Source organism: Sinocyclocheilus rhinocerous, unplaced genomic scaffold (assembly GCF_001515625.1).
Source record: "Sinocyclocheilus rhinocerous isolate Xijiao unplaced genomic scaffold, SAMN03320098_v1.1 scaffold676, whole genome shotgun sequence".
Classification (NCBI taxonomy): Eukaryota; Metazoa; Chordata; class Actinopteri; order Cypriniformes; family Cyprinidae; genus Sinocyclocheilus; species Sinocyclocheilus rhinocerous.
The window spans coordinates 43,504-56,690 of NW_015631707.1; the positions used below are offsets into that span (position 1 = coordinate 43,504).

Below are 13,187 nucleotides of genomic sequence, written 5' to 3' on the forward strand. Positions count from 1 at the left end.
GTGGATTCAGTGTTGCCAGATTGGAAATGTCCAAGTATCGTACCAGAAGCTCAAAATTATCGTATTTGGAAGAAAATTATCGTACATGAGTCAAACGTACAGAATACAGCTATTTATCTAGACCAACAACTTTTTGACACAACCTGCAAATTACCACAATAGATAAAAAACGAGATAAATAACTCCACCTGTGAGTCTCTGTCATCGGAAGCCTGCGTGTTGCCAGATGTTGAGGGGGTTCTTGCCGTCATGGACCGCAACATAGTGCTCGTTGGCTTTAAAGCAGGGCACCCTCCTGCATTCTTAACACACTCTGAGGTGTGCACGAGCGCATTTAGAGTGTCTGTAATGAGCCGATTTCGTGGATGAGGAACCCTATGATTACAACTACCATCATTTGAAGAGTCACATAATTATGAAATTATCGTACATTATGGGATTTTTTAAATTATTGATCGTACATCGTACAGAGGTCAAAATTATCGTACAAATACGATAATTATAGTACATCTGGCAACACTGGCTAGCTGTGTGTATAAATCTCTGGTGCATAAGCAGAAGTCTCTGTGTGCGTGTGTGAGCACGATAACATGTCTTAGGGGACTTTCATAAGTGCGACATGCTTAACCTCACTTGCAAGCGGGGAATGTGACATTTCTCAAATGAGTCAGTCTGTAGGGGCTTCAAAGGAACAGGAGGGCTCGCTTAACATTTGGTTGTGAATGCGTTAAGTAAAAACTGAAAGTAGCAGTTTTCCCCCTCCAATGGAAAGTACTATGAGTTCAAACCCAAACTCTGATAAGGTGGGTAGTTATAAATAGTTGTTTTTAACTAAAGGGGAATTTAGTAAATATTCCGCTGGTAACGCAAGCTGAAAATACTACCCTTTATCTCAGGCTTGGCAAGGCAAAAATAAAAAGGAGTTTGAAAGCTACTAGTTATTTTTGTCTATCAGAGAACTTAGTAGGCTAACTCTGAGAAGATATTAACAGTAACGGCATTTCTGAGCTTGAGGATTTCTGTAAAACCTAAGCGTTATGAAATGTGGCAGTGTCGTGAACTTGTAAGACTTGTGAAACCAGCTTCGTTTCATTTAACAGTTACTGAGGAAATGTGGCAGTTGTATGATTTTTTTAAACCTGTAAATAAACACATATTCCAGTAGGGGTCAGTAACACGCTGCATTAACAACAGCGATAGCTGTGCGACATCAAATGGAACGTTAAAACCACTAAACGTAAAGCGTCATCTTAAACAACTTTTTAAATAATTCCAAAAGGACATACTTAGAGTATAATTTTACATACAGTGTCAAAACAGTAGAGGTGTAAGTGGGATAAGTGTTTTGATCTGGTGTAAATGGTTCCGTGACACCCTCTGTATTTTTCCAACCCCTCTTATTCTAAAATAGATTTCTCAGAATATGCTACAAAATTAATGATTGAAATAGTTGAACATTGAGTTTTACCCTATGTCATTTTTTTTCGTGTAGTTGTGCTATTGTTCATAAAATTAGTTTTCATTCTGTGCACCAAACACCTGACACATGTTGTTTTGTGGTTCATTGTGACTTCAAGTGTCGAAAAATATTTACTAACCATTCATACAGATGAAAAAGCATTTAATGAATGATTTTTTTCTCATTTAATTAACACATTTTTTTTTTTTTTTTTTTTTAAGTCCAGGAAATGGTTACGATGATTCCGGATGTTATTTCTGCAAGTAGGCTTTGTTTGAGAAGGAGTGGTTTGATATTAATCAGTGTTTTAACAAGTTCATTTACTGGTTTTGAATTTCATATAGCTAAATATATATAGTTTAAATATATAGGCTAAAGGTTTTTTCCCCTTTCTTTTTAAAAATAAATTAATCCTTTTCAGCAAGGATGCATTAAATTGATCAGAAGTGATATACATGACATTTATAATTTTATAGAAGATTTCTGTGTCAAGAAAATGTTGTTTTGAACTTTTTATTAATCAAAGACTCCTGAGTCGATCACGGTTTACCACAAAAATATTAAGCAGCACAACTCTTTTCAATATCAATGATAATAACAGTTTCTCAAGCAGCAAATCATCATATTATAATTATTTCTGAAGGATCATGTGACACTGAAGAGTGGAGTAATGATACTGAAAATTCAGCTTTGAAAAATCGCAGGAATAAATTACAATTTATAATATATTAAAAAAAAACAGTTCTTGTAAATTGTAGTAATATTTCACAATATTACAGTTTTTTTTTACTGTATTTTTGATTAAATAAATGCAGCCTTGGTGAGCATGAGAGACTTCTTTCAAAAACATTAAAAAGTCTTGCTGATCCCAAACTTTTGAATGATAGTGTATATATTTCACATCACCAATACACTTGAATATACCTCTTCTAGAGGAAAATGTTTTTAAGAATTAAACTTTGTTTATGTTTGAGGGGGCATAAAGAAATGAATTTTCATGGCAAAATGAAAAAAAGATCTACTTGTGTTTTATTTCAGAAATGGGTCGGACCAGTCCTGACCTTCAACAGCTTTGATGTCCTTGAGAAGAGCACCACTTTGCAGGTGCTTTGTGAGAAGCAGCAGAATGAAAGCTCAGAGGAACCTGCTAACAGCAGGACCGGCGAGCGGGACCTTGATCCGGCGGGTCAAAACTCATCTAAACTCTACTTTCTTGGAAGCAACAGTCACGGCATCGCACACTCCGGCGGCCACATATCGATGGACACCGTTACAGTGTCCGGTCAGGAGGGCGTCATGGCCGACTGGTCCGGTGACAGTCACAGACGGAGCCTAGAGGACTTCCTCAACGGCAAAGACGCCAGTCAGAGAGCGGCCGAGATGGAAGGAAATGGTTACGATGATTCCGGATGTTATTTCTGCAAGTAGGCTTTGTTTGAGAAGGAGTGGTTTGATATTAATCAGTGTTTTAACAAGTTCATTTACTGGTTTTGAATTTCATATAGCTAAATATATATAGTTTAAATATATAGGCTAAAGGTTTTTTCCCCTTTCTTTTTAAAAATAAATTAATCCTTTTCAGCAAGGATGCATTAAATTGATCAGAAGTGATATACATGACATTTATAATTTTATAGAAGATTTCTGTGTCAAGAAAATGTTGTTTTGAACTTTTTATTAATCAAAGACTCCTGAGTCGATCACGGTTTACCACAAAAATATTAAGCAGCACAACTCTTTTCAATATCAATGATAATAGCAGTTTCTCAAGCAGCAAATCATCATATTATAATTATTTCTGAAGGATCATGTGACACTGAAGAGTGGAGTAATGATACTGAAAATTCAGCTTTGAAAAATCGCAGGAATAAATTACAATTTATAATATATTTAAAAAAAAACAGTTCTTGTAAATTGTAGTAATATTTCACAATATTACAGTTTTTTTTTACTGTATTTTTGATTAAATAAATGCAGCCTTGGTGAGCATGAGAGACTTCTTTCAAAAACATTAAAAAGTCTTGCTGATCCCAAACTTTTGAATGATAGTGTATATATTTCACATCACCAATACACTTGAATATACCTCTTCTAGAGGAAAATGTTTTTAAGAATTAAACTTTGTTTATGTTTGAGGGGGCATAAAGAAATGAATTTTCATGGCAAAATGAAAAAAAGATCTACTTGTGTTTTATTTCAGAAATGGGTCGGACCAGTCCTGACCTTCAACAGCTTTGATGTCCTTGAGAAGAGCACCACTTTGCAGGTGCTTTGTGAGAAGCAGCAGAATGAAAGCTCAGAGGAACCTGCTAACAGCAGGACCGGCGAGCGGGACCTTGATCCGGCGGGTCAAAACTCATCTAAACTCTACTTTCTTGGAAGCAACAGTCACGGCATCGCACACTCCGGCGGCCACATATCGATGGACACCGTTACAGTGTCCGGTCAGGAGGGCGTCATGGCCGACTGGTCCGGTGACAGCCACAGACGGAACCTAGAGGACTTCCTCGACGGCAAAGACACCAATCAGAGAGCGGCTGAGATGGATGCCAGGCAGCCTCTTATACCTGACGGCAGGAGGAGTTTACAGGGTTCAGACTGTGATGACTGGCATCTACAGGAGCACGACCTGGAGAACATTGAGCAGGTCTCGCTGGACTCCTACGGTTCTAATGAGCAGTCCGATGATGGTTACCCACAAATGGGATTGGATTTGGACACCATAGACAGTGGATTTCTGGAGTCAGACTGTTCCAGCCCCTCAGCGTTTGATGGGAACGAGCAAATAGACACTTCATCACTGGATGGCGTGGGACGCTCCCATTCAAATTATGTCAAACAGTGGGTGGCTTTTACATCAGTTCAAGTTGATGCCCACAGTACTGGAAAGTAGCTGTTCATGGGAATTTCTATTGCTACACAAAACAAAATCAATCACAACTGAATAATGAACAATAGAAAGTGGAAGCATCTACAAAATGTATGAAGACATCACTGGTTGGACCTAACTTGCTCACAACACGTTTATGTGAGCTGTTTTTTTTTGTTACACTGAACTGTATTTGTGGCATACTGACATAAATAGACTCATTAGACATCAGCTGTGCGATCGTTCACAGGACATTGGTCTACAGTACATTAAGATTGCAGGACAGTATGTATGGCTGCATCTCAATTTGCATACTATCATTCCTTTAGGCCTATAGACGTTGGTCAGGGTAGCGCCATATTTAATATATGACAGGATTGAAAATGAGGCTGTGAGAGACTGAAGTACAGTGCTTTCAAAGGATTGTACCTTTGTTTAACAATATACCAATTGTTCAGCTGACGAAACATCTTAACGAAAAACTTTTAATTGACAAAAACTCTATAAAACCTTTTTTAAATTTGTGAGTAGTGCTGTCAAACGATTAATCGTGATTAATCGCATCCAAAACAAAAGTTTTTGTTTACATATTATATGTGTGTGTACTGTGTATATTTATTATGTATATATAAATACACACACATGCTTGTATATATTTAAGTAAAATATGTTTTGTTTATATATAAAATATTAATGTTTATATATAATATAAATTAAATTATATTTGAATATATATATATATATATATATTCATGTAAGTATTTTTTTAAATATATACATGTATGTTTGTGTATTTATATATACATAATAAATACACACAGTACACACACATATATTTTGTAAACAAACTTTTATTTTGGATGTGATTAACTCACTAGTTGTGAGTTGTGAAAAATACCTGACCTAGGATCTTTATGCAGTCCATGACATTGTAAAGACATTGTAAGTCTATCCCTCACACCTTGTTTTCATTCATCTTAAATTCAACATGGCGTTTAACCTGATTAAGTTCTGTAGTCAGAGGTTGTGCTACTAATAATAATTATCTGTCACTCTAATTGACTGGGTTGTATTTTTCTGTCATGCTCTATTTCAGTAAAATATTGTAACACTCGGTATTTTTAATGTGACTTTGTCACAAGAACTTCACTATCCCATGAATTATTATTTTCAAATCATACTTTTCCCGGTCTGTTTTGCATTTTAAAACCTTTTCTCCCTTTTCCTTTACTTCTAATCACTATAACTATGGAAGGCCATTTTCGACTGAGTAAAAAAAAAATCACTTTGGTAACTGTGATAAAGTTTAAGATAAGAAATATAATTACATATTGGGATGTATGGTATTACAACTGTGAGATTAAAGGTCACAAGAAATAAAGTCACAATTACAAGAAATACAATTGTAAAAACCAATACATAAAAAGGTAATTGTGACTACTTATAGCTCAAAGTCGCACCAAATTAAGTCACAGTTGATTTTTTAATTATTTATTTTTACTCTGAGGCAGGATTCCATAATTAGTGTCCCTTAAGGTCCGTTCAAATCAAGTCAACTGTAAAGATCTAAAAATCTTTCTTAATTTAAGAGAATTCACACCACAACTATAACGATAACGATTTACAGGAACGATATCATTAAAATCACTTTCAGAAAGATATTTTCCAGCTGATGAACAATAAAACACTGACAGCCAATCAGAATCCATCCTGCTTTAACATGCTCAAGCATTTAAAATGACAAATGAAAGCGTGCACCTATATTAAACAGAATGTTAATGTGCATTGGTGTGGATGCTAATATAGTTGAAGTTATAGTTATCTTTATAGTTAGCTTTCTTGGTGTGAATGATGGAAAGCATTTTTAATTATTCGTCATTATGCATTTACAAATTTCCAAAATTATGGTCAATTTTTGGTTAACACAACCTTTGCATTTAGTATGCAAGAGTAGAATTAGTGCATCCCAAATCATCGACTGTTGAAAATAACATGCTAAAAGTTCCTGGGTGGTTTACTGTGTCTTGGGTGGTGACTTGTATAAAAAACAAAAACAAAAAAAGATAAATCTGTTCATGCTTTTTGAGGTTATAAGTTCAAGTTCAAGATTTAGTCCAATACTGTGATCAACTAATACTGTGAATATTTGCAGGATGTGTAAAAATGTTGAACCTAAGATATGCAAGTTATGAATTTAGCGTCATGCTAACACAAACAGTGCATGGCAGGGGCCTGTGGTGATTTTATGATGTGGTTGTATGTCTCAATACTGGCATACCGTCTAAATACATACTCAGCCGCAGCTCTACTTTCCCAGCAGCAAATGAAGTACGTTTATTTAGCGTGTAGCAAAAGTATGGGATGTGAGGTGCAACCAGTGTTTAGGTACTGATTATCTAATGAGGTAAGACTGAGAAGTATGCATTTCGTGACTTTTTTGCATGAGAAATGCTTGAGCTGTGCAGTTCTTCTGTCTTTGCACACAATGTTGCAGTTATCAGAGTTTGCTCTGAGCAAGATAAGGCATGTTTCAGACAGATCTACAAAATGCCAGCTACCTGATAATACTACGGGGATTTCTACATATCAGATCTTTTGTACAAATCATTAGCTCAGCAGATGGTGGGGGGTGGTGGGGGCTTTGATGCACTTTATTTTAATGATCTAATGATTTATTACTAAGTAGACACTTTGATGGTTAGAGGTGATTACAGACTTTATTTACAACTAGAATGGAGTGTTTGAAAGCAAACTTACATTACCTTTTTTTTTGCCTTATTACTCTTCAATTTGTTTTGTTTAAAAGCTATACTGTTAGTATTAACATCATGTTTTCCTTATATAAGACACATCAGCTTGCATAGCAACATTTGTGGCCTTCTTTTTGTATATGCAGGAGCACTTTAAAAGTTTTCTGCAACGTTTGAAACTAAAAGATGAAAAAAGACGCCGTGACAGCAGTAGGAAGCCACAAATAAAAGTTCATATTTGTAACTTTTAATCTTTCAAATCACTGTGCTAAATGTCAGCTCAGTCATTTATAGAATCATTCATACATTGGGGGAAAGTCATATCAAGATGTTTCTGACTGGAAATTTTATATGTATTAGTATAATTTAGAATAATAAAAAGAAAACAAAGAATTATGGGTAGGCCCATTCAAAATGCGTTCAGATCCTCCCTTTGGTATAATACCTGTATGTGAACTCTTCTGTGTCCATGAGGAAAATTTCTCCTTGCTACACTGTTACATTATGTTGTATATACTGTTTAAAAGCTCCTAAGCGGGTGTGTTCACCTGCAATATTCAATTTGGTAACACTTTATAATAACTTTCATTAATAAATCATTAACAAACATTATATAATGCTTAATGGATCATTAGTTAATATATATTCAAAGAGTTAGAAACGTGAGATAATGTGCTTGTTAATGTTTGCTAATAAACCTATTAAACATTAGATAATGTTTAATGTCATTAAACTTTCAGTTCCATATGATCAAGCACTTATTGAGAATCTACAAGTGATTTTAACAGATGTTATAAAATGATTAAAAGCTTGTGTTAATGCACAACACTTCTGCTGCTATTGAGGTGTGGTACGGGTAAGTTTAGGGACGGGTTTGTTGGTATGGGTAGGTTTACGGGTTGGTTAAAGGGTCAACAGTGTACAGGGGTCAATTTGATTATAAGGGAACACAGTTCAATACGTTTATATTATATTGTTTTGATAAATGAACAAGTATTTTCTTTTAAAAAATGATTTGCTTTCTCCTGATTATTTTTGATTCAAGGAACATCCTGTTTAATGATACTAAAGTGAGTGTTGAGGCAATAATAAAAAAAATTTTGCACCAAAATTACAATCTGGTATGTCTTTAGCCAGCATTTAGCTAAACTCAACCAGCCACCCTTTACACAAACCTTGTTAAAGTGGTTAAAAGTCCAATGCCCATAAAGATGCTAAATGATTAGTAATCGTTTATAAACATTTACAAATGATGAATAGTTTCAACTTTAGTTTGGCTACTGCAAAACCATGAACAAATAATTGTTAAGATGTATAAACAGAGGTCTACACAACAAACAAAGACCAACAAATGAAGATCATATGAACTGAATGTTTGCTGACATTTGTAAGCATTTCAATTTACAGTAAATAATCATTTGTTAATCATTAGATAATGTTTAGTAAGTTCATTAGTAAACATTAACAAGAACATCATCTCATATTTCTAGCTATGTGAATATATATTAACGAATGATCTGTTAAGAATTATATAATGTTTGTTAAGGATTTATAAATGAAAGTTATTATAACGTATTACCTTTAATTTATTGTAAAAGATTAACGTGTGATTCCATTTGTGATGTTTGGTGAAGTGAGAACCTCGAGATGCCATCTTCACTAATGAGAGATTTTTAGATAATTTTGAGGTTAAGACCTCCTACATAAACAGGAACTTCTCTGTATATAAAGCAATCTTGATGCCCTTCACTGCCTCAGACTTCAACTTTTTTGCTATTATGTAATATTTCTCTAATGCTTCCGAATAAATTTGGTGAGTTGCTATGTGTCTTCTTTCAAATTTGAGCGTAAATACAGAAATGTATGATACATACTTGATTTTTAAGCATCTTGGGTGTTTTGACTTTGACTTTGACTTTTTATTACAAACAAATGTTCAGAATGAGCACCAGATTTTTAATCACTTGGATTTAAATGAATGGAACCTGAGTGGCTTTTAAACGGAAGGTATTTCTTTATCAGTTTAAGATGAATCGCTTGTGTTCCTCATTCGTTAGTCGCCTTTAACGTCTGCTAAATCAATCAATTGTTGCATTTATGCTGAACACTTAATATGAGTCACTTCTTGTCAGTTGCATGTGCTGACTTGTGTGAGTTCTGGCTAAGTTGAAATCTGGAAGAGCGTGTTCATTGAGTCCTGTACAAGAATGATGAACCGCACTGGGATTTTCTGCATTTTCTTGGCTTTTTCAGTGCAGCTTAAAGCGACTTTACAGGGTAAAACATGTTTCTTAAATCTGCAGTTTCAGTCACAATGGATTTTGCATGTACTTCCAAAAATGTATGACCATTTCGCTATTTCATCTCTGACAAAAGGGCACATCTGTGTGACAGATTACTACCATACCATCAGCTGCTCTTTAAAACTACCAGTCACATCCACTAGAAACATATCATACCGGCTGGAAGCTTATTTGATCGGCAATGACCAGTAAGTATGCTCCAGTTATTCATTGCCATTGTCTGTTTAGTCATTCATACACTGTTTTTCAGTTTTCATATACAAATGGTAGTATGCATTACCAGTACAGTGCAAGATTTTCCCAAACATGGATTTTCACACACAGGAAATATGGCTGCCAACTGCAGAGAGTACGTGAAGATCACATCTGCAATTTAACAGTATCAGGCTTCATGGATATTGATGAATATTCACTTTATTATTTGGAAAATGGAACTGAGAATTCAACTCTGTTGGATGCTTCTTTTGAGCCAGCAAAAAATAGTGAGTCGATTTTGATGTAATCAAAGAAAACAGTGATTTACACAGTTTATATTTCACATACATGAAGCTTCTTTCTTTTCTCAGTTAAACCAAAAACTCCGTTTAATCTGACGTTACAATATGCAAATGGAACGTATCGTTTCTTTTGGAAGAATGGATATGAAAATCATATTTACAAAGGAGTTCTACCCATCTTATATGAATTCAAGTACTACAAAGATGGAAATCATGCAAGCGTAAGATTGATTATACTGATGATTCAATTATGAATGTCCACCAATCATAGGGCATGTTCTCAGAGAACATCCTATGTTTCACCCACATCAAAGAAACATATATAACACCATCTATCTGTGTATTCCTGTTTTGAAAATGAATGTCTTCTATGAATGGCTTAACATTAATGTTATTTTTTAAGGCGGTCAGTGTTCAAGCAGGCAAAGATATGATTCAGATTGATGAAATGAAGCTTGATCCGGACACTACATACACTGTGATGGTGAAGAGTAAGATAGATGATGGAAATGTCTACAGGGGGATGTGGAGTGACTGGAGCAGTGCAGTGGAATGGAAAACAGCATACAGAGGTGAATACTGTGGTAGCTACTGCTTTACATTTCCACACTCATTTTTAATCGATCTGTTAATGTAAAATCAAAGTCAATCCATCCATGTTTTCTGTGTTGATTATTTAAATCTCTAGTTTTTGTACAAGATGAGCCCAATCAAGTCAGCAAGATTGCCATTGGAATGTTTTCAATGGTTGGACTGTTAATTCTGCTTATGTCCATTCCTGCTGCAAGGTAATTGTTTATCATACACCTGCTATTGCAGTATATTTATTGTGCAAGTATGCAGTACATGGGGAAAATATACAGAGCTAGTGAGCAACTCAGGTGTCACAGGAAAGATGACTGGAAATAATATGCGTCATTTATGCATTACAGATTTAAGATGAAAGAAATTTCATGGGTGCCAACACCAGCACCGTACTTCCAGCCACTTTATCAAAATCACCAAGGCAATTTTCAGGTAATATTTCACACTTCAAATAGACTAGGGTTTCATAGCCGAGGGTTTGAACCCTTTGGGGTTTCATGAAATGACTAGAAAGGGCTTGTGAGACAGTGGGTACTTTATATGTTATATGTTATAATTATATGTTTCAGGGTCGCATGATCGTTTTCTGTGTTGATTATTTCAATCTCTAGTTTTTGTACAAGATGAGCCCAATCAAGTCAGCAAGATTGCCATTGGAATGTTTTCAATGGTTGGACTTTTAATTCTGCTTATGTCCATTCCTGCTGCAAGGTAATTGTTTATCATACACCTGCTATTGCAGTATATTTATTGTGCAAGTATGCAGTACATGGGGAAAATATACAGAGCTAGTGAGCAACTCAGGTGTCACAGGAAAGATGACTGGAAATAATATGCGTCATTTATGCATTACAGATTTAAGATGAAAGAAATTTCATGGGTGCCAACACCAGCACCGTACTTCCAGCCACTTTATCAAAATCACCAAGGCAATTTTCAGGTAATATTTCACACTTCAAATAGACTAGGGTTTCATAGCCGAGGGTTTGAACCCTTTGGGGTTTCATGAAATGACTAGAAAGGGCTTGTGAGACAGTGGGTACTTTATATGTTATATGTTATAATTATATGTTTCAGGGTCGCATGATCCTTCAGAGATCATTCTAATATGCTGATTTGTTGCTCAGTTATTATTATTAGTTATTATTGGTGCTCAATTATTAATGGTTGTTATTATTATCAATAAACAGCTGCTTAATGTTTTTCTAGAAACCATGTTACATTTTTTTCCCCATGATTATTCGATTCTTTGTTGAATGGGGAAAAAAAACTGCATTTATTTGAAATAGAAATTATAAATGTCTTTACTAGCACTTTTAATCCATTTAATTCATCCTTGGTGAATAAAAGTATTTATTTATTTAAAAACTCGCTTACAAAAAATATTAAGCAGCACAACTGTTTTCAACATTAATAATAAGAAGACATATTTATTGAGAAGCAATTCAGCATCTTAGAATGGTTTCTGAAGGATCATGTGACACTGAAGACTGGAGTTATGATGTTGAAAATTTAGCTTTGCATCACAGGAATAAATTACATTTTATTCTTATAGAAAATAACTGTTTAAATTGTAATAATATATAATGTGATTGTGTAAGATATGTCCATATATTCATAATCTATTAATGTTTGTCCTCCTTTTTTTCATTAGTGTTGGGTTTTGGCAAAAAGTCCTTTACAAGATTTTCACGTTATAGAAGACTTTTCGAAAATTGACAAGATTTCCGAGGTCATAACCACACTACAGGATCAGGTTGAGAAAACGGGCATGTATCCCACAGCACAATGCCACACACCCTATGTGGGCCCCACAACTGAGGTCTGGGCCCCGTGCCAAATGCCTGATACACGCAGCGAGACGAGCATCTCGTGTGAGGATTTTTCTTTGTTCTGCGAAGAGTTGCCTGATAAAGTGGGCAACCTCATGCAGTCTCTGAACGTGGCGTGTCTGAGTGGGGATGTTCTGTCTCTGAAGGACTCGGCTCTTAGTCTCGAGGGTCTTGAGGACTGCGAGGCTTTCGAAGCACCGGTTATCATTAACCCAGTGCCTGTCTGTTTCAAACAAGACTACTGCACTCTCACCAACACTCCCACAGGCCCTGTTCCCACCTTCACCAGAGATGTAGAGCAGGACGAAAACACCTCTAATGATTAAATGCAGGAAGGCATTACACAACGGACATCTGCAGATATGTGGACATTCTCAATTGATATCTAATGCTGATCATAGAGGCCTTTTTAAAAAAAGTAATCTAGACATTCTTATTCCTTGATGAAAACAAGCTGTCCGGTGGTAAAGTATAGCTATGACATTCCCTCTACTATGGCTTACATTTCAAGTGAGGTTTGAGTTTTTGTGTGCAGTGATTATATTCTGTGTTTTTCTTTCATTCATTAAGTAATATTAGTGTTGAATATATTTCCATTTGTGATATTTGTACTGAGAAGATTTCATGTGTTTAAGACTGATGAAGCCAAACCTGAACTGACTTCAATTTCTCCTAGAAGAATAGATAGACATTTAGCAGTTCACAAGTACTGTATTCTTTTTTTTTTTTTTAAATATGTGTGAAATTAAAACTGTAAACATTCACCGCTTTATATAGAACATTTCATGATTCCATCTGAAGCGTTACACACTTCCACTGGCATTAATATCAACAAAAAAAGTGTGTGGCGGGAGCTTCATGGAATGAGTTTCCATGGCTGAGTAGCTGCATG

At 35.2% G+C, this 13,187-nt stretch overlaps 2 protein-coding genes and 1 long non-coding RNA gene across 3 annotated transcripts in view; all 3 read left to right on the forward strand.

Annotated features, from left to right (window-relative positions):
* Positions 1–4,795, forward strand: part of LOC107741796 (interleukin-21 receptor-like) — a 9,628-nt gene extending 4,833 nt beyond the window's left edge. The window contains exon 8 of the mRNA XM_016554580.1: positions 3,660–4,795. Coding sequence (XP_016410066.1) covers positions 3,660–4,352 — 693 coding nt within the window. The 3' untranslated portion in view covers positions 4,353–4,795. The remainder of the gene's footprint in view (positions 1–3,659) is intronic.
* Positions 4,796–9,238: 4,443 nt separating this feature from the next.
* LOC107741792 (uncharacterized) lies at positions 9,239–9,769 on the forward strand. The gene is made up of 3 exons (XR_001640235.1): positions 9,239–9,355; positions 9,455–9,569; positions 9,706–9,769. It is a non-coding gene; the product is annotated as an uncharacterized LOC107741792 (long non-coding RNA).
* A 3-nt stretch (positions 9,770–9,772) lies between these two features.
* On the forward strand, positions 9,773–12,638 carry il21r.2 (interleukin 21 receptor, tandem duplicate 2). The gene is made up of 6 exons (XM_016554578.1): positions 9,773–9,863; positions 9,948–10,099; positions 10,282–10,450; positions 10,579–10,666; positions 10,811–10,895; positions 12,397–12,638. Exons 1-6 carry the CDS (start codon positions 9,773–9,775, stop codon positions 12,619–12,621), a joined length of 810 nt encoding a protein of 269 aa, XP_016410064.1. The 3' UTR covers positions 12,622–12,638.
* Positions 12,639–13,187: the final 549 nt, after the last annotated feature.